Below are 25,952 nucleotides of genomic sequence, written 5' to 3'. Positions count from 1 at the left end.
CATCATGATAAAGGCAAAAATATTGAGGTTGTTAAGGATTTCCTTTTACTTAGATCCACAATCCATGCCTGTGAAAGCAGCATTCAGGAAATCAAACGACACATTGCTTTGGGCAAATCTGCTGCACGAGATCTCTTTAAAGTGTTGAAAAGCAAAGATATCGCTTTGAGGACTAAGGTGCGCCTGACCCAAACCATGGTATTTTCAATCACCTGTTATGCAAGTGAAAGTTGAGTGATGAATATAGAAGACCGAAAAAGAATTGATGCCTTTGAATTATGGTGTGGGCAAAGAGCTTGACTATATCATGGATTGTCAGAAGAACGAACAAATTTGTCTTTGAAGAAGTACAGCCAGAATCCTCCTTAGAAGCGAGGATGGGGAGACTTTGTCTCATGTACTTTGGACATGTTATCAGGAGGGATCAGTCCCTGAAGAAGAACATCACACTTGGTAAAATAACTATCAGCAAAGAAGAGGAAGACCCTCAACGAGATGGATTGACACAGTGGCTGCAACAATAACAATGATCATGATGATGGCTCAGGACCGGGCAGTGTTTCCTTCTGTTGTACAGAGCGTTGCTGTGAGTTGGAACCGATTCGATACCACCTAACAGCAACAATCTTTGTGGAAGCTCACTGCCAGGCTTTTCTCCCATGGAGCTGCTAGATGGGTTCGAATCACCAACCTTTAGGTTAGCAGCAGATCGCAAACCATTCATGCCATGCATGCTCGCATGCTCTTCCAAAATCATGGTATAAAAGGCAACATGGATTCTTGTCCCCTTAAAACTAACTTGGATTCAAATAAAAAATCTTTTAAAATTTTCTTTGTATATTTGTAATAGTTTAGAAAATAAGAAAATTGAATTTGTTTTGAGGTAAATTAAGTAATCACCCATTGACATTACACTAGGTTCAGCTATTTTTCTTATAGAAATGTGGAAGTATCTTGAGGCAAAGCAATTTAAAATTTGCCAAGAATAACTTAGCAAAAAAAAAAAAAACCCTAAATTAAATGATTAAATTTATAACATTAATTTCATTTTCCTTTATCCTCTTTCATCTGGAATATAGAGAAGTAACTTAAAAAGCAAATGAGGTTTCCCTCTAGGGAAGAACAGGAATGACAAATGACAACAAATGGTATTCAAATCACACAGAGCTTTGGGAATTAATACCCTTGTAAATATGGAGTGTGAAGTCCTGCCTCAGGGTCACATTCTTTAAAAGAAACTATAAAGCTTGTTGGTTTTCAGAAACTAGTATTGGCAGTGATACGCTTTCAAACCTTTTATCCAATGTTTTAAAGAACAAAAAGCATATTAGTAAGATATTTGAAATGTTAAAAAAAGAAAGTATTTCTGCAATAGCAATTGTAGTTCTAATTTTTATATAGGTAGTTGTTCCCAGAAGCTGAAAAGCTTCACACATAATTTAATTTTCCTTTGTGAAGTCTTTTAATAAAATCAACTTAAAAAAAAAAAAACGAAGAGGAATAAGTCCGAAAATACGTGGAACATTGTCATCACGTAGCAACAAGACGGGTTTATGAAGAAGAATAGATTTAAACCATAACAGGCTGAAATTAGGGGGAAAGCTTTACGCTGTAGCATAACAACAGTTGGTATTAGAATTAACTGCCGAAGGAGAACATGAAATACCATATCCAGATAGGCAAAAACTGTTAAAAAGAGGAGGAAAAGATAATGCAACTGAATTTAAAGAATAGTTTAGTATGCCAGTTTGGTTTTTTCTGATATTTCAAATCATGCTACTGTGTAAAAGTGTGCTTTTTATTTCTAGGTTTATAGAAAATTCTTCCACATAGATTTTTTTTTTTTTAAATCAGCCTGATATATAAAAATCTAACTGAAAAAATTAAGAAGTTAAAAAAAGAAAAAACCTTGACTGAAGAAAGGGAAAGGAAGGGACTAGAAATCAGGATAGAGAGAGATAATGTAGAGATATGAAAGATGTGATTTTCACCCTCATTTTTGGTATTGTACATGATTCAACTTAAAAAAGCAGTTTTTATTTCCATTTAAGTTTTCTTAATGTGCATTTGACTCACGAATTGTATATAACTCATTGCCATCAGGTCAATTCTGACTCACAGTGACTCTGTAGGACAGGGTAGAATTGCCCCACAGGGTTTCCTAGGCTCTGGTAGTACAGTGGTTAAGCACTTGGCTGCTAATGGGAAGCTTGGTGGTTCGAACCCATCAGCCTCTCCCTAGGTGAAAAAATGTGGCAGAGCCTTGGAAACCCTGTGGAGCAGTTCTACTCTGTCCTATAGAGTCACTAGGAGTTGGAATTGATTCAACCGCAGGGGGTTTGGTTGTGTTTTTTTAATCTTTATGGAAGCAAACTGCCACAGCTTTCTCCTGAGGACCGGCTGATAGGTTCGAACTGCCTACCTTTCAGCTAGCAGTCAAGTGCTTAATCACTGTACCACTAAGGCTCCTCCAATCTACCTGTCCGTCTGTCTATCCGTCTGTCTGTCCGTCTGTCCATCTATCCATCTGTCCATCTATCTATTTGTCTATCTAGAGGTATTTATAAATCTTTATATATCTTTTTCAAGAGTAATGACATGCATTTTATTTATGAACAAAGTCTGATAATGCAAAAGCTGCAAGAAAGTAGAACATTGCATTGTCTGACTCAAAATAAAGGCTCGATAAACTTACTACCAGTATTACTATTACTACTACTACCCTTAGTTCTCCAAAGTTTTTTCTTTAAGTGAAGTAATCCCTAAATATTACTACCCTGAAATAAGCAACGATTATGGAACATGTGCCGTGTGAAAGGTTTTGCAAGTGGTTTAAAGCCATTCTCTCAATTCAAAGCCACACAAATATTAATACTCCTCTTTACAAATGAGGGATCTCAAGATTTGAAATATTAGGTAACATGTCTTACTCAGGTCACAGAATGGCATGTAGCAAGGCTGGTCTCAAAACTGGAGGTATTTAATGCCAGAGGCAGTTTCCCTGATTGCCATGCCACTTTCCTTCTAAATACTTGTTTAAAGTAACCTTGTAAATCTAACCAAATTAACATATTTATTTATATAGTTTCTCTTTGTCTTTACTTCAAAGTAGGAAAATAGAGAATTAAAGACCTATGTGGGTTTAAGGTCGGTCTCATCCTCACCAAAATGAATTTATTCCTTAGAGATTTTTACCTCCACTCCTATCTCTACTGACTTTGAGTTTTGGCGTACTTAAAATTACTGAGCAGCAAATGACAAGGTTAATTATAAATCTAAAATCGCTTTTCTCAGCAAATGTTCTCAATGTGATAACCTTATTTACCTGAGGCCTCACATACACCTGAGGAGACAGAGAGCAAGGTGCATTTTAACCCTTTCAAGACCCAATTATTTTCCCCTTTGGATTTTTGTTCATACTATCAGTTTTCACTAATGAAGGCATGCTGATTAAAGGATCAATTCAGAATTTTTGTTATGAGTTATGGATTTTGATACTCATTATCTGGAATCACATATGTCCCAGCGGATGCTGGACGTTGTAAATCCTACTGATGTGAGTCAATGATAAAATCGTTTTATTCTATTTTTTGAAAATTTGCAAAACATGAAGGCATCTGGCAGTGACTGCACATACATTTTATCCTAGTAGCTTTCTTCATAGACTTTTTATTATTTTTCATGAAACTTCTCAAAACATGGTACAACGCATTCTTCCTTACTGTAAAAGCAGTACTTATGGCCCAAATAAATAAAGCCAAGGGATTTTTATCTCAGGAAAATTACCACTACAATTCATTCTTCATTACTGCAAAAGGAGTACTGACAGGCCAAATAAATAAAACTAAAGAATTTGAATCTCAGGAAAATTACCACTGCTATGTATTCTTAATTGTGCTCAAGAGGAACCTTTACACAGATCAAGAAGCAGTTGTTTGGACAGAACAAGGGGATACTGATTGGTTTAAAGTCATGAAAGGTGTGCGTCAGGGTTGTATTCTTTCACCATACCTATTTAATCTGTATGCTGAACAAATAATATGAGAAGCTGGACTATATGAAGAAGAATGGGGCATCAGGATTGGAGGAAGACTCAGTAACAACCTGTGTTGTGCAGATGATACAACCTTGCTTGCTGAAAGTGAAGAAGACCTGAAGCACTTACTAATGAAGATCAAAGACCACAGCCTTCAGTATGGACTGCACCTCAACATAAAGGAAACAAAAATCCTCCCAACTGGACCAATGAGCAGCATCATGATAAACGGAGAAAAGATTGAAGTTGTCAAGGATTTCATTTTACTTGGATCCACAATCAACAGCCATGGAAGCAGCAGTCAAGAAATCAAAAGATGCATTGCATTGGGTAAATCTGCTGCAAAGGACTCCTTTAAAGTGTTGAAGAGCAAAGATGTCACCCTGAAGACTAAGGTGCATCTGACCCAAGCCGTGGTATTTTCAATCGCATCATATGCATGTGAAAGCTGGACAATGAATAAGGAAGACCGAAGAAGAGTTGACGCCTTTGAATTGTGGTGTTGGCGAAGAATATTGAATATACCATGGACTGCCAAAAGAACGAACAAATCTCTCTTAGAAGAAATACAACCAGAATGCTCCTTAGAAGCAAGGACAGCGAGGCTGTGTCTTACATACTTTGGACATGTTGTCAGGAGGGATCAGTCCCTGGAGAAGGACATCGTGCTTGGCCGAGTACAGGGTCAGTGGAAAAGGGGAAGACCCTCAACGAGGTTGATTGACACGGTGGCTGCAACGATGAGCTTGAGCATAACAACGATTGTAAGGATGGTGCAGGACCGGGCAGTATTTCATTCTGTTGTGCATAGGGTCGCTATGAGTCAGAACTGACTCGACAACACCTAACAACAACAACAACAAAAACAACATGTATTCTTCATTATAAAAAAAACAGTATTTGTCTTAGGAGATGCCTCTTGGATGTGTGAATATTCTAAACTTTTGACAGGTTTACCTTTATTTCTGTGAGACTATATTTTCCAGTTACTATATTCTTGTGAGAATGTACTTACTGAGAGAATAAGCTATTACCAGTCTTCAGGTACAACCAGAATGCTCCTTAGAAGCAAGGATGGCGAGGCTACATCTCACATAGTTTGGAAGTGTTACCAGGAGGGACCAGTCCCTGGAGAAGGACATTATGCTTGGTAAAGTAGAGGGTCCGCAAAAAAGAGAAAGACCCTCAATGAGATGGATTGACACAGTGGCTGTAACAATGGGCTCAAGCATAGCAACGATTGTGAGGATGGCACAGGACTGGGCAGTGTTTTGTTCTGTTGTACATAGGGTTGCTATGAATCAGAATTGACTCAAGAGCACCTAGCAACAACAACAACAAAGTGTTCATTTAGTCATAGTGGTCATTTTCTCCTTGACGGTATTCATTTTTTTCCAGGCGTTACTGGCTCCCTGCTTTTCTAGCTTCTGAACAGTAAATAATGCCTTTAAAATAAGAAATAGTGCATTGCAATGATACTTTTCAAGAGATCAGAACTCCTTTAAGTTAGTCTTACCCTACATTCGATCTTAGGGCCCACCGATTGCTTCCATGTGTAGCAGGTGGAATGTACCGCTGTGAGCAGTTCTCCAAGCAGCTATCTTTTTTATTCTTAAGGCTTCGAAAATTTTTCAAGAATAATTGTGGAATGGCAGAATTGGAATTGACTTTGAAGATTATTTGTCCAACTACCCCATCAGATGTTCGAATTCCTCCCAGAAACCTAATAATACCCTAGACATGAACTAATACTGGTTAGAGATTCGATAATATTGGTCTTCCTTGCCAGATGATGCCTGGGATCCTCCTCTGGAGCACAAACTGGGGGCCTCTGTTGGTGCTGGAAGTGATATCGTCTTTCTTTGGCAGGCATATCGTATTATGGAGAACTGGTCCAGCCATCAGCCAAGTTCCTCAGGTTTCCTCCTATAAACTTTTAAAAGAGGTCACCGTCTTACTGTATTCATGTTGATTTTTTTTTTTTTTAATCTTCTTCGACTGTGTCATATAATATAGTCTCCTCCTTTTAGGTGGTCTATATCTTTTTCCTTAATTTTGTTTAATGACCAATAGCTCTAAAACAACAAAAATTGTCCATCTCAAACTTCCCCATAATGTAATGTTTTCATAAATTATAATGCTTTTATTAATAAAAAAATCATTGTATTGATAAACTTTTTAGCCAATAAATAAAATAACAGGTGTGTGTATATATATATATATATATTTAAACCACATTTAAAAAAAAAAAAAGGAACCATGGCATTACAACCTCCTTCATTAACTAGCCACTAACAAAGGTAATACCAAATGTGTTGGAAAGTATGTAAAATTCACATGAAAGAGCTGGAGCAGAAAGAAGAAATTTCAGTGGGCAGGTGGAGTCTGGATAGTACAGAGGTGAGATAGAGAAGGGTCATAGCAGAAGGAGGGCTGGGAAGAAGAAGGCCTGCTCAGAGGAAGTATGGCAAGGTGAATACCTAGTTCTTGAATAAGTGAATGATGATTGGACACAAGGATTTTCTTTAGACCCTGTCCTTGCACGCAAAAGCAGGGGTTATGCTTCCTGAGCAAAAGGGGAGGCATCTGTTAGGAGAGACTAGGACATCTTCTTGATCAGGGCAATGACAGTGTCTTAATTTGATGGAGAAGATCACAGTAAAAAGGCACAGACAAAATCCTTGAAGGAGAGAGGAAGGAATTCTCTGAGAAGTAGATAGCCAGTTGTTGTAGATTGTGACTCATGGTGACCTCATGTGTGTCAAAGGAGAACTGTGCTCCATAGGATTTTCAAAGGCCTTTCTTTGGAAGCTCCTCTGGATGGACTTGAACCCACAACTTTAACTAGTTGCACCACCCAGGGACCTCAGAAATAGAGGAGGAGAGATTTACTAAAGGGGTGACTGAATACCAAGATACCATTTTCCAGTTTTCCATCTTTGCCTAGAATTAGCCCTGCCTACATCCACATGTCTTCTGATAATTGGATGCTATGAGGTGATATTTTTGCCACTCTCATCTGCCTCTGGGTCATTACTCTCTCGAAAGCACCGCTGTCTATCATACTTCATATGAATTATTAAGCTTTTGAAATTTTTAAAACATGGCCAACTTCATTATGAAGGCACATCATTTACAGATTTATTAAGCAAGATATTGAATGCCTGGTATATAGTATATTCTTTGTCAATATTTGAACTGAATTGAAACAAATATCCTTTTAAGAGCAAACAAAGCTAGAGAATAAACTCGTTATACCTTACACGGACGAAGTTTCAACAAGTTGGAAGGCAGTTGCTGAAGATTTTAGATCCTTAGTAATGGCAGGGGATGAAGGTTAAGATCAGCATCTCTTCAGCGATCAAGATCTGTATCTTTGACGAACGAAATCAGCTTCACTCAGAAGATCTAGGTCTGGTTCTGTAAAAGGACTGAGGCGTTTCCAATCTCAGTCAAGGTCAGGACTGAGGTGTTTCCAATCTCAATCAAGATCCAGTTCTCTTTCACGACCAAGAAGCAACCGATCCAAGTCCAGATCACCATCTCCAAAAAGAAGTTGTTGCCTGTCAGGAGTCCACCCAGAAGTGCAAGTCCTGAAGGAATGAACTGAAGTTCTCAAGTTCACCTTTTAGGGAAAAGTGATTTTGTTTACGTTATTATAAGAGATTTTTGATGTCTGTAAAGTATAACCTAGAAAGGGTATTTCAACCATTTAATCAAAATGGATCCGGATCGTTACTCTGTAAATTCACAGCAGTAAGATAATATACACTGTTGTTGAAAGTATTAACATCCTTTGATCTGAAAATGTAGGTTTTTATTCGGCACATTTAAATAAAACGTTTCTAACTAGAAAGAAAAAAAAAACAGTTGTGAATGCCAACTTCTAATGCATATGGAATTGAGGTCTGCAGTTGTTTGCTGCTTTGGATTTGGATCCAGTTGTCATAGGGCTTGTTTGGCGATGTAACTAACATCTTTTATTTTGATTATGGAGATTTGAGGTTTGGCCTCTGAAATATTCTGATTGTCTCTCAGTACATTCCTATTATAATTTGCAACAAGTGATGAATCCCAGCACACGTCACTGTCATTGTCACTGATGTATTAAAGCTCTGCAATAGTTCTGATTTATTTTATACTTCCTGGGATGCACATTTTAAAATAAATCCAATACAACTTAATGCCTTCCACATGTACATTATGTTTTTCTGATCCTAGAATCATACAACTATACTTTAAGAGAGAACTGAGACCAAATACTTTTTTTTTTCCTGTCTTTTTTTTTATTGTGCTTTAAGTGAATGTTTACAAATCAAGTCAGTCTCTCACACAAAAACTTATATACACCTTGCTACATACTCCCAGTTACTCTCCCCCTAATGACACAACCCACTCTCTCCCTCCACTCTCTGTTTTCGTGTCCATTTCGCCAGCTTCTAACCCCCTCTACCCTCTCATCTCCCCTCCAAGCAGGAGATGCCAACATAGTCTCAGTGTTCACCTGATACAAGGAGCTCACTCCTCACCAGCATCCCTCTCCAACCCATTGTCCAGTCCAATCCATGTCTGAAGAGTTGGCTTCGGGAATGGTTCCTGTCCTGGGCCAACAGAAGGTCTGGGGGCCATGACCACCGGGGCCCTTCTAGTCTCAGTCAGACCATTAAGTCGGGTCTTTTTATGAGAATTTGAGGTCTGCATCCCACTATTCTCCTGTTCCCTCAAGGGTTCTGTGTTGTGTTCCCTGTCAGGGCAGTCATCGGTTGCAGCCGGGCACCATCTAGTTCTTCTGGTGAGACCGAATACTTTTGTTCAACTTGTGTTTGACTCAGTTTCGTAACTGAGTTTTAAAGGTAAAGGACAAATTACACAATAAAGACCTTCTCAAACAAAGTGGGTACCATGCCAAAAGAGGAAATTCAGTAGGTTATACCCATGTTGCTGTTGAGTTGATTCTGACTCGTGACAACCCCATGTGTGTCAGAGTTGAACTGTGCTCCATAGGGTTTTTAATGGCTAATTTTTTGGAAGTAGATTACCAGGCTTTTCTTCCAAATACTTTTGTTAGAGTGAGAGTAATTAATGTAATGACAATAAGAGAAAGACAGACAGAGGGTAGGAGAGTTAGTTTTATATACTATTAAGATGGGATGTGTGTATTCTGTGCTTGGTTAAAGAGCAACTATTTTGGCTTTGGAATTATTTCACTTGAAATGGGCTAGGCTTGGGTGAAACTCAGGCATGAGCCTATCATAAAAGTTTAATTTCTTGACTGTTCAGAGTTAGGTATACCTGGAAAACCCCTTGTATAAATACTGGTTAGGTGTAAATGGATGGCGAGAACAGAGGAATTGAAATGGGTTGGCTGAAAGATAAATAGCAAGAAGGCATGGGAGGGTGCCTGCCCTGAGATTAGCGTTCCTGGTTTTCGGATCCTTCAGTTGATGGACATTTTCCCGTTAGATTTTGGACAGAGACCTCATTTTTCTCCAGCTCTTCTCAGAGTTTAAAGGTTGGGCTTACTCTAGTGCCACTCCCACGCTGCCTTGTATTTAGAAAAGGCTGCATAAAAATCTGTTTTATTACTCCCTTCACTGACAGGATTTCTGTTCATTCTTATTTGATCTTTCTTTCTAGGAATTCATCTTTTGAACATAATTATCACTGCAACGCTGAGGTTATAGGCTTTCTCTCTTTCTTTTTTTCATTCCAGGAGCAACATTTACTGTAAAAGGTCACATGCTTCTGTTTTTTCAGTGCACATTTTCCTGTCTGAAGGGTCTTTGACAGTAAATTAATAGCTATCACTCAAATTATAAAGAAAAAACAAATATCAAAGCTCTGAGCAAGAATGTGCCTGTTGATACTAATTAGGTATATTCCAAGGTTCAAATAAAAACACAAAGTTAACAAAGCCAGACCCTTCTTACATGCATTTAGGGACTTGTGCAGTTCAGTGCATTACACTGTTCTTCTCCATCACACTTTTCATTTTTGTGTGTGTGTGAGCAGGTGTGTGTGGTTTGGGGGAATATATTTGCATAACCATACTTGTTTTTCTCTTGTTAAGTATTAAACCTGACTGTCTCCCAGGACAGAGAGAGAGAGAGAGATTGGGGGAGAGGGGTAGGTAGGCGTGAGTAGTTTTATATATCACTCAGATGGGATATATATATATATATTTCTGAGCTTGGTTAAAGATCAACTTTTTGGCACTTGTACTCTTGGGGGTGCTTAGCTTGAAATGGACTAGGCCTGAGTGAAGCTCATGCTGCATATAGCACGTGTGCCTATATTGGGCCAGGATTGCTTTGCACAATCTCATTAACACATCTACTTATTATTCATTCATCCATGGATTCATCAAACAGCAATGGAACACCTATGGAGGTCCTCAAGGAACAAGCAATCTAGTAGGAGGAAACAGATGAATTATAATACAACCCGGTGAATGCTGCAATAGAAGAATGATCTTCTGTGGGTGTCCAAAAGAGGGGTGTATTAGTTCCCTTGGGCCTCTATAAGGAAGACCCTGGATGATGTTAATAGTTAAGTGCTAGACTACTAGGAGAGAGGTTGGAATTTTGAACCTACCCAGAGGTACCTTGGAAGACAGGTCTGGGTATCTGCTTCTGAAAGGTCACATCTTTGAAAACCCTATGGAGCACAGTTCTGGTTTATACTCATGACGTCACCATGAGTAGGAATCTGCTCGCTGGCAACCAACAACAACAACAGGGCTGCTGTAACAAAGTCTCACAAAGTGGATGGTTCTAAACTACAAGAATATATTGTCTCACAGTTTTGGAGGCTAGAAGTCCAAATTGACTTGTCAGCTGGACCGTGCTCCCTCATAAGCCTCTAGGAGAAGATCCCTTCTTGTGTCTCCCAGCTTCTGGTAGCCCCAGGTGTTCCCTTGGCTTGTTGATGCATCTTCCACATGGCTGTTCTTCCTCTGTCTCTCCATGTCTCTTCTCCTTTTTTCTAAGGACAATACTCAGATTTGATTTAGAACGCATCCTCCTTTAATATGTCATCATGATAACTGATAACATCTTCAAAAGACCCTATTTCCAAACAAGGTCATATTCACAGGTACCACAGATGGGAGACACAATTCAGTCCATAACAAATAGGTGTTTTCCTCATGTGTTTTTAAAAGTGTCTCAGACAAGCTACTTGCTTGCAACCACAGAAGTTGATGAAGGTAATAAAATGCCTCACTGGAGTTAGCGTGAACTCTGACATGAGGTAGAAGTGAGTTCAAACTCCTGCTTTTTCACTTAGTATTTGTGTGACTCTGGGGAAGGGTTTTCAAGATTTACTGCTGCCAATAAAATGTGGCAAAAATGATACCTACCTCATTGGTTGATATAAAGAAGAAATAACATAGTGTGTGTAAGAATGCCTGCCATCTCAGTGCTTGACACAGAGTAGACATTCATTGAGTTAATAAAGGTAGAGTGACATATTTCCATTGAGATATCTGTTAAACTAATGAGACTTTTCATAGATTCAAGCTCTTCAATTGTAAATTCTTCTATAATAGATTTTTTTATGGACTGTTATTCTACATTTTTTTTTTCCTTTAGGTATTCAAATCAAAACAGAAACTGTTAAAGACTTAAAGGGCTACCTTTTTATTTTTAAAGTTTGGAACTGAAACTTAAAACAGTTGGCTTTATTTTTTTTAGTTTAAGTCACATTTCCATTGCCCTGATTTTTAAAAATTTTCACATGTACATGAGGCTTTCAAAAATCTTACCTAACTTTCTGAATTTTTGAGGCTTATTTATAAAAATGATCAATTTTAGCAACACTTTCTCTATTCTCATTCTTCAAAACTGAAAATCAAGGATCAGTTGATTATTTGAGAAACACGATTAACAAACCAGCAGTTTGTTATTTATCTATTTTTTAAAAATTAATTCTACCTTAATTACTGACTCTTAATAAATTAAGGCAACTTGAATTTTACCTATAATCACTTCTGCTAGGAAGCAAAGTTTATCAAAAATCCTTTGATCAAAGCCATAACCTTATAAGTGACAGTCAGCAACAAAGACTATGTGACCAAACTAAATGTATCATTCTAAAGCAGTGCTATCCACCAGAAGAAGTATAATGTGAGCCACATACACAATTTAATATTAGGTGAAATTAATTTTAATAATCTTTTTTATTAAACCAGTATATCCAAAAATTATCATTTTGACGTCATCAATATAAAAACTAGCCCTGCTTTATTTTTTAAATTTAAATTTTAATTAATAAAAATAGGTAAAATAAAAAATTTAGTTCCTTAGTTTTACTTGTCATATTTCAAGTGCTCAGTAGTCACATGAAGCTACCATAGTACATAAACAAAAAACAACCTGTTGCCATTGAGTTGATTCCAACTCATAGTGACCCAGTAGGAGAGAGCAGAACTGCCCCGTAGGGTTTCCAGGGAATGTCTGGTAGATTTGAACTGCCGACCTTTTGGCTAGCATGGTAGATAGGGAGGATGTAAAGCATTCTTTTTTTAATAGCTCATGTTAATCCAGGTCATGCTTAATAATAATTTAAAATTATTAGAAAAGTAAAATGACATATGAAATAAGGAGATTTTATAAGACTTTAAAAAACTTTTATAATGTTTTAACATTTACAATGTAACTTCTTTTGGAAAAAGAAGAAATTTAATTTTCTTTCAGGAACCAGCATCTACAGTGGTACAGACATACAGTTTCACTAAGATATTAATTACTAGTTAGCATTTACTTTTAACTTTGAATTAGCCACTAACTGCTACAAGCAGAAGGATAGTGAAGAGAAGAGTTTTATTCTTGGGAAAGTCTTATAGTCAGTATGATTATAAGACCTGTGTCTGCAAATATGAAATTCAAGGCAGAATAATCATTTTTTGTTGTTTAAAAAAATACACAAATTTCTACAGCAGGAGAAAACTAACTAAGCTATACAAATCACTCCTAAGGGATTTATAAGCATTCCATTTTGTGTTTCTGATACGTGGGAGTGAAAATGTTTCCTTTTCACTTGACATTCCCAATTTTCTGGCTGCTTTGAGACTTTCTGATAGTTCTCCAAAAAAAGTCAAAGGGTTCATTTTGGAGAGTATGATATAAAAGAAGTTCAAGAAATACGAATTCCCCTTCATTGCAATTTTATTTGTGAAATGGTTTGTGGGGTTATAGCAGTGTCGATTAATCCCAATCTTTCTTTTGGATGTTAACCAATATTAAGCCTCGCCATATATATGAAGTTCAATGTTCTACAAAGATGCCTTTTTTTTTTTCCCGTGAGAATGTTTCCAAGGCTTAAAAAATGTTGTTTGACTATATTGGTTTTTATAAATATGTGGTTTTAAACCTATCTATTAAAATGATAGTGCAAAAAGGATTAATTAAAGGATTAAGAGTCCCATTTTCATATATTCTTTTAGGACCACATTCAAGCTCTAACATGAACTGAAGCTATGGGGGTACCACAAGGGACTGAATACATTTGGAGTCACTCTCAAGGATTCCAGTGGCCTCCAAAGTCTACTATTGAGTAGGGATTAGGAATGAACTAAAGAATTTCTAGGTCCCCTTAAAGCAAATTTGAACCCAAATCAACTTGCTCAGAGGCTCCTTCACTCAGTAGCTGGACAAGGTTTATCATTCCTGCCATTCTTAACACGTACTCCTGGAGATTTCTTAGCTGTTCTGATGTTTGATCCTTAGAAGACTTTTAGTGCAGTGATACTAGGCAACAATTAGCAAAAAGCAATTCATCTTTCCCTGGAATTATACTACCGCCAAGCTGTGCTATGCACTTGGCCATTCAAAAATGCTTGTAATTTATATTCTGGTGTACAATGTCAATCACCTTTGGAAAAAAATTTTTTTGTTGTTGTTTTTTGTTAAAGCTTGTGAAAATGCAATAAGAATCTAAGTTTTTTAAGCAGTGCAGCATATTCATTACAGATATGCAAAGCTGGCTGCAAACAAAAATTATTCCTCCAACATACCAAAATTATTAATATGCCCAGTAGCTATTTTCCATTTTTTTAGCATACAAAACTCCATTTAGTAGCATTTGTTGAACATGATAACTCCCCAGATAGCTATCAAGCAAAGGAAGATATGGTAAGTACCATTAAAGAGAAAAGCCATTAGAGGACATCTGAGGGGTTGGGAGGTATATCAAACTGAAAGAGAAGAGAAGCTTTTAAAGAGGGGAAGGCATAGTACCTCAACTTTGAAGTAAAAATAGTTCATTTCAACAAATATTTACTCAGTGATTATGCCAAGCAAGATGTTAAGAACTGAAGACTCAAGGATTCAGCAAAACACAGTTCCTGTCATCAAAGAGCTTACAGATTAATGGGTAAAACTTAGACATGCATATATTGGGGAGGAGTGTTTGATGGTGGAGATGGAGCTGTTGAAAAAAAAAAATCATATGAGTGAAAGTACTAAAGGCATTAAGTGTGACCCTAAACCAAACCAAACCTGTTGCTATTGAGTCAATTGTGACTCATAGCGACACTATAAAAAAACAAAACTGGTTACCATCGAGTAGATTCTGACTTACAGTGACCCTATAAGACAGAGTAGAACTGCCGCATAGAGTTTCCAAGGAGCACCTGGTGGATTTGAACTGCCAACCTTTTGGTTAGCTGCCCTAGGTCTTAACTGCTAAGCCACCAGGGTTTCCCAACGACCCTATAGTGGCCCGGTAAACAACGACAATGAAAAAAAGAACAAACAAAACAAAAAAAAATCTGTTGCCGTCAAGTTGATTCTGACTCATAGCAGCCCTACGGGACAGAGTAGAACTGCCCCATAGGGTTTCCAAGGAGCGCCTGGTGATTTCCAACTGCTGACCTTTTGGTTAGCAGCCGTAGCATTTAACCACTATGCCAACAGGGTTTCCCCATAGTGACTGTATAGGCAGAGGTGTATTCAAAGGACAGAAAGTAGTCTCAGTTTGGATGGAACGATTTCAGAGAAGGGAGCAGTAGTAGATATGAAGCTGGAAAGATTATTTGATCCAATACAAGTAGTGAAGGATTTTAAGCAGGAAAGTGATATATTTAGCTCTTTACTGCAAGAAAAATAAAATTTGGTGGCAGGAAGAGAAGTGCAGACGGGGAACTACATACATATAATAAAAAATAATGATTACAGGAGTGAATGGTAGGAAGTGAGGAGGAAAGGACAGATTGGAGATGGTAGAATGAATAAGATTTGACCACTAGTTAAGTAAAAGGAAAGGGAGGAGTCAAAGATAACTTGAGGTTTGAACCTGACTATCTATCGGGCAGTTCTACTCTGTCCTATAGGGTCGCTATGAGTCGGAATCAACTCAGTGGCGATGGGTTTGGTTTGGTTTGGTTTAGGCAGAAAGGAGTCCTGGCCGCGCAATGGTTAAGTACTCCACTGCTAGTTGAAAGATTGGCGGTTCGAATCCACCAGCCGTTTCAAGTGAGAAGAGTAGTGGTGGTCTGCTTCCGTAAAGATTACAGCCTAGGAAACCCTATGTGGGACAGTTCTACTCTGTCCTATAGGGTTTCTATGAGTCAGAATTGACTCGATGGCACACAGCAACAACAACATCTAGGCAGATAGTGCCATTGACAAAAATAGCCGCCACATGCTTGGGGAAAATATAATAAGTTCTCTTTTAGACATTGAATTGGAGAGAACAATAGAACGTCTAAGAGTAGATTTCTAACAATCAATAGAAAATGGAAAATTGGAACTTGAGAGATAAGCATGACCTAGAAATACAAGTATATTTAAGTTTTTGAGAGTAGTATTATCTGCTCAATGCCTTGAAAAGACAAGTAATAGAGGTTGGAGATAAATCTTGCGAAAATAGAAGGGACTGCTTGCTCAATAAGATTTCTGGGGGCCTATGACTGATATTTTTATGACTGATAAACTGTTGCTGTCAGGTTGATTCCGACTCATAGTGACCCTATGGAACAGAGTAGAACTGCTCCATAGAGTTTCCAAGGAGCGCCTGCTGAATTCAAATTGCTGACGTTTATGGTTAGCAACCGTAGCACTTAACCACTACTCCACCAGGATAAAAGACCTCTTTAAGGTGTTGAAAAAGCAAAGATGTTACCTTTAAGACTAAATGGGCCTGACCCAAGCCATGGTATTTTCAGTAGCATCATATGCATATGAAAACTGGACGATGAATAAGGAAGACAGAAGAAGAATTGATGCTTTTGAATTGTGGTATTGGCGAAGAATATTGAATATACCATGGACTGCCAAAAGAACGAACAAATCTCTTTTGGAAGAAGTACAACCAGAATGCTACTTAGAATCAAGGATGGTGAGACTGTGTCTTACATACTTTGGACATGTTATCAGGAGAGATCAGTCCCTGGAGTAGGACGTCATGCTTGATAAAGTACAGGGTCAACAAAAAAGAGAAAGACCCTCAATGAGATGGATTGACACAGTGGCTGCAACAGTGGGCTCAAGCATAACAATTGTGGGCATGGTGTAGGACCGGGTTGTGTTTCGTTCTGTTGTACATAGGGTTGCCATGAGTCGGAACCAACTCGACAGCACCTGACAACAGCAACAACAACAGCAACAGCAACAACAACATGGCTAATATCTTCTCCAAAGTGAAGATCAAGTTCCTACAGCTTCCAGTCTTACCATCAAGGAGATGACAGATACTTAATAGGAGCTCACAATTTCAGAGGCAATTCATAATAGTTGGTGCCCCATTCCACTTATTTAACAAATGTACCCACAAACCTTGAGTTTTGAGTGGAATTCAATGCAAGAGAAGGTTGTCCAGTTCATCTGGACTACAGTGTAAACAATTCTAGTACTTGGTTCTTATGGCCCTAATTAGGCCCACAGTACTTGAAGCATCTGAATCAGAATCTGAGACTGTTCGGTGCCTAGATAAAGCCCCAAAAGGATAATCAAATAGAATCTTTGGAGTGTAGAGATAAATCCTTATTCTTTTCATCAGGTAACTTTTTATTTTCTACAAAGAGCTCTTACTTGTTATTGGATTCTGGTGGGCCCTGAGACCACAAGACTTCCATCATCCCCGACTGTCATTTTTTTATTGTGCTTTTTAGACCATGGGCTCCTTCAGGACAAGACAGTTACTTGTTCATGTTTGTCACTCTAACAGAGGAGCCTGATGGTGCAGTAGTTAAAATGCTTGTATGTTTTGTGTGCTTAGAAGTTTTTAGTTGCTTAAAACATATTGGTTGAAAATCCATTCCCTTGACCCTGTAGCTATGAACTTGTATGATAAGGAAATAATCATACATGAGTCATATATATGTGTATTGTAAAACCTGCAAAAGCTGGAACCTGTGTAAGGCAAAAACCTGTCAGAGAAGAAAACTCAAATATTTTCTACCAATAGAGATTGATATGAAAATGGTAAGACTTCACCCTATCAAAGGCCAAAAAGTTTCAAAAGCTGGAAAAAGCAAGGCAGTCCCATTGAGTTCTGGCTCTCACAGATTTCGTTGTACATATAAAACTAAACAAGTTGCCATTGAGTAGATTCCTACTCACGATGACCCCATGTCTTCAGAGTGGAACTGCATTCCATAGCATTTCAATGACTGTGAGCTTTTGGGAGTAAATTGCCAGATGTTTTTTCTGAGGAGCCTCTGGGTAGATTTGAACCAATAAGCTTTCAGTTAGCAGCTGAGTGCTCAACCATTTATGCCACCCAGGGACTCCATACATATACATATATATATAATATTTGTAATAGAGGAAAATTTGGAAGAGATTTAATAATAAATAGTTGACTAAATTGTGAAAGATAGACATAGTGTACAACCATAAAACCTGCAATTTTGAAGAACGTTGATCACATGGAAACATAGGCATGACATAATCCCAAATTTAAAAAATTAGTATGTAAAACTATAAATACAGCATGCTCAGTTTTTTATGTACAAACCCACATATTTATGAAGGAAATAAATGTGACAAGAATTATTCTTAGGGAGGAGGCCATTTTATGTTTAGGAAAACATCCTCAACCTATTTAAGTGGAAAATAAAACACAGTGATCATGAGTTAGTAGGAAAAATGAAGCAGAGTAATAGTGAGGAGAGTGTGTTTTATACAAGGTGCTCTTGGGAGGCTTCTCTGATAGGTAATATTTGAGCAGAAACTGAAGGAGTGTGGGAGATACACCAGTATGTTTGGTTGCTGGTGGAAATAATCCAGTAAAGAGGGGACAGTCACAGGAGCGATGTCCTTAGTTAGGGTACAGATGAGTATTTAGCCTTAGTGATGAGCACAGCAGTTCCTTCTCTGATAAGGCAGAATACGTGACTGCTATTGCAGATGAGGAAACGCTGATGGCATAGTGGTTAAGAGCTACACCTGCTAACCAAAGGTCGGCAGTTCGAATCCACCAGGCTCTTCTTGGAAACTGTATGGGGCAGTTCTACTCTGTCCTATAGGGTCGCTATGAGTCGGAATCAACTCAACAGCGATGCGTTTGTTTATTGCAGTTAAATTGGTAGGTATCATGGTGGGAGCTGATGAACGTCCTCTTCTGACTGATTTTTATTTTCTGGCTGCAACAAGAAGCAAGGTCATCAAATAAGAGTGAGAAGGGATAAGAACGGGGGCATATTAAACAGTCATGTAAAAGAGTGGGAGAGTGAACTGACATTTAATTAACTAAAAATTATCTAACAATTGCTCTTAAAAACTAAACTAAAATCTTATGTTTTGTATTTTGGATTAATTTCCTATAAATATAGGTTTTTCTAGCTACATATCACTTTATATCTTTTCAGTTCCCCTACCTTCAAAATGATGAATCCAATAGGAAACTGACAGAAAATAAGGGAAGAGAATTTGTCTGGGTTTAAACGTCCTCAAACAACTTGTTATATAACTAAAATGCCCCTTTCGTCCTTGCTGATGAAATAATTGCATTTTTCTCTCTGTTTCTGAACAGGGTGGTGGTGACTGTCCAGAAATGAGTATTGGAGCTATAAAAATCGCCTTGGAAATTTCTCTTCCTGGCTCTTTCATCTATGTTTTCACTGATGCACGGTCCAAAGATTACCGGCTCACCCCTGAGGTGCTGCAGCTTATCCAGCAGAAACAGTCTCAAGTGAGTAGGAATCAACTCCCAAACGTTTTCATCTCAATGCAGCGTGTAAGAGAAAAGAAGCAACTCAGAGGCGGCCTCTCCTTTTTGATTATCCATGTATGGCACATAACAACAATTATAATTATCAATCAGTATATTGGTACTTCTCTATGCATGTGTCATTTAAATTAAACATATTAAACTTCTATGTGATATTTGAATATACCATATGAAAGCCTTGTTTTTTTATATAAAATATCTTTTGAAATTTATTTTTTTTATTGTTTAGAATATACACAGCAGAACATATACCAGTTCAACAGCTTCTACGTGTACAATTCAGTGACATTGGATAAATTCTTCAAGATGTGCAACCCTTCCCACCCTCCTTTTCTGAATTCTTTTTTCCTCATTAACATAAACTCACTGCTCCCTAGGTTTCCTATCTGATCTTTTTTCTTTATTAATAATATTTTATTGTGTTTTCAGTGAAAATTTATAGAGCAAATTGTGTTCCTGCTTAACAATTACTACACAAAGTATTCAGTGGCATTGGTTACATTTTTCTCAATGTGTCAACATTCTCACTAACTTTCATTCTGAATGTTTCATTTCCAGTAACTTGGTTTCCTTGTCCCCTTACTCCTTCATCTTTGCTTTAGAGTAATTGTTGACCATTTGGTCTCATATAGATGATTTTTTAAAGGTGCGCAGTGCTCGCTGGTAATATTTTTTATTTTATGAGTCAATTTGTTATTTAGTTAAAGTGTGACCTCAGGATAGTTTGGATTCAAGGTTATGAAGTATCTCAGGGCAACAGTGTGGAGGAGTCCTCCTGTCTTAACCTGTTGCATTGATTTTTATGATCCTGCTTAGAAGTCACACAGCATCACTTCTGCCCCCATTTTAATGATAGAAGCAGTCGCAAGCCCACGTGGATACAAGAGGAGGGAAACTAGACTCTTGACAAGGTCACCCTGCAGAAGAAGATATAGGTCAGAAGTTATTGTTGTGGGTGTCTTTGGAAGATGGAATTGACCACAGAGTAAAACCTGACGGTGATGCAGCTTATTCTACCCAACAAATATTCCTGAGGGTAATGAATAAGCATATGGATGAATAAGACCCAGCCCTTGAGTGGGAGGAATTCCCCAGGGAAACAGGAGAGATGGATATGTAAATAAAAACCATACTGTACATAAAAAAAAAAAAATTTTTTTTTTTTTGTACATACCTCTACAGCATGTATCACATTAGGGTATAAAGTTCCCAGGAAGCAATGCATATTGCCTGGAAGGTGGATGAGGGGCACTGAGAGGTAAGAAGGCTTTGGCAAAGAGGTCATTTCTCCTAGGGCTCCGGAGAATGTGCAGGAGTTTACCAGGTAGGCAAGGGCCGAGAGAGCTTGAGAGCAAAGAGCATGATCAAATAGTGTACATCCAGGCAGGAGAGGAGGGCAGAGATAAGGCTGAAAAGGTATATGGAGCCCAGGTAGGAAGACGTTTTAAATGAAGGGTGGAGAGTTTGACTCAGTCATATGGATAGTGGGAAACCATTGGAGTTAAATGTTAGGATCAGATGCCATGCCATAGAAAGAATATTTGGGAGGCTAGAGCCCTGGTGTCATAGTGGTTAAGCATTTGGCTTAACCAAAGGTCAGCAGTTCAAATCTACCAGCTGCTCCTTTGAAACTCTATTGTAGCAGTTCTACTGTGTCCCTATAAGCTTGCTATGAATCAGAATCGACTTGATGGCAATGGTTTTTTTTTTTTTTAGATGGAGGTTGGTTTGGCTAAAAACAAAATACCCATTGTTGTTGGGTTGATTCTGACTCATCATGGTGACCCCATGTGTTACAGGGTAAAACTTCTCCGTAGGGTTTCTTGGCTGTAATCTTTATGGAAACAGACAGCTAGGCCTTTCTTCTGAGGTGCCACCGCTGGTGGGTTCGAACTAGCAACTTTTAGGTTAGCAGTGCAGCACGAAAAGTTAGAGCCACCCAGGGACCTATGGATTGGCTAGTCATATACTAAACACCCATATGCTAGCAGGGAGTTTTGTTTTTTAAATTTTTTTGTGTGCTTTAGGTGAAAGTTTACAGAGCAAATTAGTTTCCCATTCAATAGTTTGTAACTGAAGTGTTCCATTGGTTGCATTCCCCACAATGTGTTATCACTCTCCCCATTTCCACCCTGGGTTCCCTGTTTCCTTTTGTCCGGATTTTCTACCTGTTCCTGCCATCTTATCTTTGCTTCTGGGCAAATGTCCTTTTATCTCATATAATTGATTGTTCTAAGAAGCACTTTCCTCTCAGGTGTTATTGTTTATTTTATGGGCCTGCCTATTGTTTGGCTGAAAGGTGGTCTTTGAGAATGGCTTCAGTTCCTGGACAGAAGGGCGTCTTAGGGCTGTAGTCTCAGGGGTTCCTCCAGCCTCTGTCAGACTAAGTCTGGTATTTTTTGTGAGTTTGATTTTTTGTTCTACATTTTTCTCTTGCTCTGTCTAGGACCTTCTGTTGTCATCCCAGTCAGAGCAGTCAGTGGTGGTAGCCAGGCACCATCTAGTTCTTCTTGTCTCAGGATCATGTAGGCTGTGGTTCATATAGCCCATTAGTCCTTTGGACTAACTTGTCCCTTGAGTCTTTGGTTTTCTTCACTCTCCTCTGCTCCAGGCAGGAAGAGACCAATAGTTATGTCTTAGATGGCCAATCACAAGCTTTTAAGACCCCAGGCACTACTCACCAAAGTAGGATGCAGAACACTGGCTTTATGAACTATGTTGTACTAATTAACGTAGATGTCTCCCAAGTCTGTGGTCATTCACCTTCAAGCCTAGGAACTTTGACCCATGAGGAGGCGTTTGGTTATATCTAAGAAGTTTCTATGACTGTGCCCCTTGTGTGCTCTATTATCTATATTAATGTACATGTAGCACCTACAATTATGTATGCAAACATATCCACAACCCAACCTATATCTGTAGGTGGGTGTGTTCCTTTATATCCTCCTACACCTCTTTAGCATACCTATCTACGTATGTATCCATTTATAAATTATTGTTTGCTAAATTGCAGGATTGTCTATATTATAGTAATTACCATCCCAGGCCCTTTATTCTTGCATTCCTCTCAGTGTCTTTTTTGCCTTGGTCATGTGCTGACTTCCCCCATATTGTGTATTGCCTTTCCCTTCACAAATATTAACTGAGCCTAGCAAGGAAGACCTATATTTCAAATATCAACTCTGACATGGAATCTTACTGGGTCAAAGTTAGTCATTGTTGACTGTTAGCTATTGCTGCATAACAAACTGACCCACCATTCCATGACTTAAATAAATAAGCATTTATTTCTCACATTTCTATACAGTTCAGTTGATCTAGGCTAGGCTTGCTTACTTGTATGTCTGGGAATGCTTTGGGGTTGATTTATCTAGGCTGGGCTCTGGACTCCCTTGACCCTGCTTCATAGGTTTCTCAGCCTCTTTCTGAGACCAGTAGTCTAGCTGAGGCATGTCCTTCTCACAGTCATGGCAGAAATACCGGAATCCAAGCAGAAATTTACAAGGCCTCTTGAGTCCGATTCAGAACTGTTAGAATGACTCTTTTGCCTCATGCTATTGGCAAAAGCAAGTCACATGGGCAATCTCAGAAGAAAAAAATAAGCTCACTACTTTAGTGAGAGAAAGTGAAAAATCACATGGCACAGTGCATGGGAACAGGGACAGATGTGGAATTGAGACCATCTTGTAATCTAGCACAGTCAAAGCTTGCATTGCATAGCTTTTAGTCTATACTTATGAAATGTAGATAACTACGCTCCCGTCTGTGTTTGCTATTATACATGTGCAAGGTCAAGAATTATGTTTTATTCACATAACTATATGTTGGTTATATATATATATGCTAACGGGAAACCCTGGTGGCTTAGTGGTTAAGTGCTATTGCTGTTAACCAAGAGGTCAGAAGTTCGAATCCGCCAGGCACTCCTTGGAAACTCTATGGGTCAGTTCTACTATCTTCTGTAGGGCCGCTATGAGTCGGAATCAACTTGATGGCAGTGGGTTTGGTTTGGGGTTTGGATATACCAACTGCTTAGTAGTATGTAAGATATAATAGGTGAATAATAAATATGAACCAAAACTCAAACCTGTTGCTGTTGAGTCAATTCCAACTCATAAGAATAAAATATGTTGATTTATTTCTGGAAACCTTTTAATTTTTTTTTTGTTAAATTAGGTGGTATTTGTGCTCACTGGAGATTGTGATGACAGGGACCACATTGGATATAAAGTCTATGAAGAAATTGCCTCTACAAGTTCTGGTCAAGTGTTCCATCTGGACAAAAAACAAGTTAATGAGGTAAGTTTAATAAAATGAGTCAGTTTATTACTAGTTATCAACCTAATTGTGACAGATTCGATTTCAAAAACGATTGGAACCAAAACGTTTCATTTATAGGCCACAGGCCGATAAGGCGTTAACGTAATGTGAAGAAGCATAGATTTATCTCATGCTTTAATTTCTAGATTGTAGTATGTTATAGTGACAAATTATTTAAGTTTAAGCATAAATTTAATTAGAATTCCTTTACTGTGACTCAAGAATTTTTGTAGTTCCTATTGTTTAATGAGGTTGGTTTGTGTTGCTTTTTCTTTTTTTTTTTTATTGTACTTTAGATGAAGGTTTACAAAAACAAAGTAGCTTCTCATTAAACAGTCAGTACACATATTGCTTTATGAAATTGGTTAACAACCTCATGACATGTCAACACTCTCCCTTCTTGACCTTGGGTTTCCTGTTACCAGCTTTCCTGTCCTCTCCTGCATTCTAGTCCTTACGCCTGGGCAGGCGTGCCCTTTTAGTCTTGTTTTGTTTCATAGGTCTGTCTAATCTCTGGCTGAAGGGTAAACCTCAGGAGTGACTTCATTACTGAACTAAAAGTGTGTCTGGGGGCAATCCTCTCAGGGTTTCTCCAGTCTGTGTCAGGCCAGTAAGTCTGGTGTTTTATTGCAAGTTAGAATTTTGTTCTACATTTTTGTCCAGCTCTGTCCAGGACCCTCTATTGTAATCCCTGTCAGAGCAGTCAGTGGTGGTGGCCGGGCACTGTCTAGTTGTAATGGACTCAGTCTGGTGGAGGCCATGGTAGTTGTGTTCCATTAGTCCTTTGGACTAAGCTTTCTCTTGTGTCTTTGGTTTTCTTCGTTCTCCCTCGCCTCCGAAGGGGTGAAACCAGTGGAGTATCTTAGATGGCTGCTCATAAACTTTTAAGACCTCAGATGCTACTCACCAAAGTAGAATGTAGAACATTTTCTTTATAAACTGTTATGCCAATTGAGCTAGATGTTCCCGAGACCATGATCCCCACAGCCCTCAGCCCAGTAATTCTGTCCCTCAGGAAACTCTCATGACCTCGCCTTGTACAAGTTGTACTGGCTTCCCCAGTATTGTGTACTATCTTACCCTTCATCAAAGTTACCACTTATCTATTGTCTAGTTAGTGTTTTTCCATCCCCACCCCCTACTCCCTCATAACTATAAAAGATTGTTTCTTTTTTGTGTGTAAACCTTTTCATGAATTTTTATAGTAGTGGTCTCATACAATATTTGTCCTTTTGCGATTGACCTATTTCATTCAGCGTGATGCCCTCCAGATTCATGCATGCTGTGAGATGCTTCACAGATTCATCACTGTTCTTTATTGTTGGGTAGTATTCTGTTGTGCATATGTATCATAGTTTGTTTATTCATTCATCTGCTGATGGGCCTCTAGGTTGCTTCCATCTTTTTGCTGTTGTAAACATTGCTGCAGTGTACATGGGTGTGCATATGTCTATTTGTGTGATGACTCTTATTTATGTGGGATATATCCCCAGGAGTGGGATTGCTGGATCATGAAGCTCCATATCATTTTCCAAAATGATTGTATCATTTTGCATTCCTACCAGCAGTATATAAAAGTTCCGCTCTCCCCACAGCCTTTCCAATATTTGTTATTTTTGGTTTTTTTGATTCATGCCAGTAATGCCAGGGCGAGATGGTATCTCATGGTGTTTTTGATTTGCATTGCTCTTTTTTTTTTTTTTTTAACGGCTAGTGATTGTGAGCATTTCCCCATGTATCTGTTGCCCGCTTGAATGTCTTCTTTGATGAACTGTCTGTTCCTTTGCCAGTTTTTTAATTGCATTATTTATCTTTTTGTTGTAGAGGTGTTGAATTTTCCTGTAAATTTTAGAGATTAGACCTTTGTCATTTATAATAGCCAAAAATTTTTTCCCAGTCTGTAGGTTCTCTTTTTACTCTTTTGGTGAAGTCTTCTAATGAGCCTAAGTCTTTAATTTTTAGAAGATCCCAGGTTTCTAGCTTATCTTCTAGAGTTTGTGTGTTGTTGGTTATGGTTTATATCCTGTTAATGCTGTATATTAGGGCCTCTCGGGTTAATCGTATTTTTTCTTCTATGATCATTATAGTTTTGGGCTTTATATTTAGGTCTTTGATCCATTTTGAATTAGTTTTTGTGTATTGTGTGAGGTATGGGTACTGTTTCATTTTTTTGAAGATAGACATCCAGTTTTGCCAGCTCTATTTGCAAAAAAGACTGTCTTTTCCTCATTCAATGGACTTCGGGCCCTTGTCAAAGATCAGGTGACCGTAGGTGGATGGATTTACATCTGGGTTCTCAATTCTGTTCCAATGGTCAATGTATCTGTTGTTGTACCAATACCAGGCTGTTTTGACAATTGTTGCTGTATAGGAGGTTCTGAGGTCAGGTAGTGTGAGTCCTCCTACTTTATTTTTCTTCAGT

General features: G+C 38.3%; 1 protein-coding gene across 1 annotated transcript in view; it reads left to right on the top strand.

Moving 5' to 3' along the window:
• Nucleotides 1-25,952, top strand: part of HMCN1 (hemicentin 1) — a 551,217-nt gene that overhangs the window by 130,114 nt on the left and 395,151 nt on the right. The window contains exons 3-4 of the mRNA XM_064276506.1: nt 19,013-19,171; nt 23,387-23,509. Coding sequence (XP_064132576.1) covers nt 19,013-19,171; nt 23,387-23,509 — 282 coding nt within the window. The remainder of the gene's footprint in view (nt 1-19,012; nt 19,172-23,386; nt 23,510-25,952) is intronic.

The sequence above is a fragment of the Loxodonta africana genome, chromosome 25 (genome assembly GCF_030014295.1).
Source record: "Loxodonta africana isolate mLoxAfr1 chromosome 25, mLoxAfr1.hap2, whole genome shotgun sequence".
Classification (NCBI taxonomy): domain Eukaryota; kingdom Metazoa; phylum Chordata; class Mammalia; order Proboscidea; family Elephantidae; genus Loxodonta; species Loxodonta africana.
The sequence above is the reverse complement of the archived record's forward strand: the minus strand, read 5'-3'. Positions and strand labels throughout refer to the sequence as shown.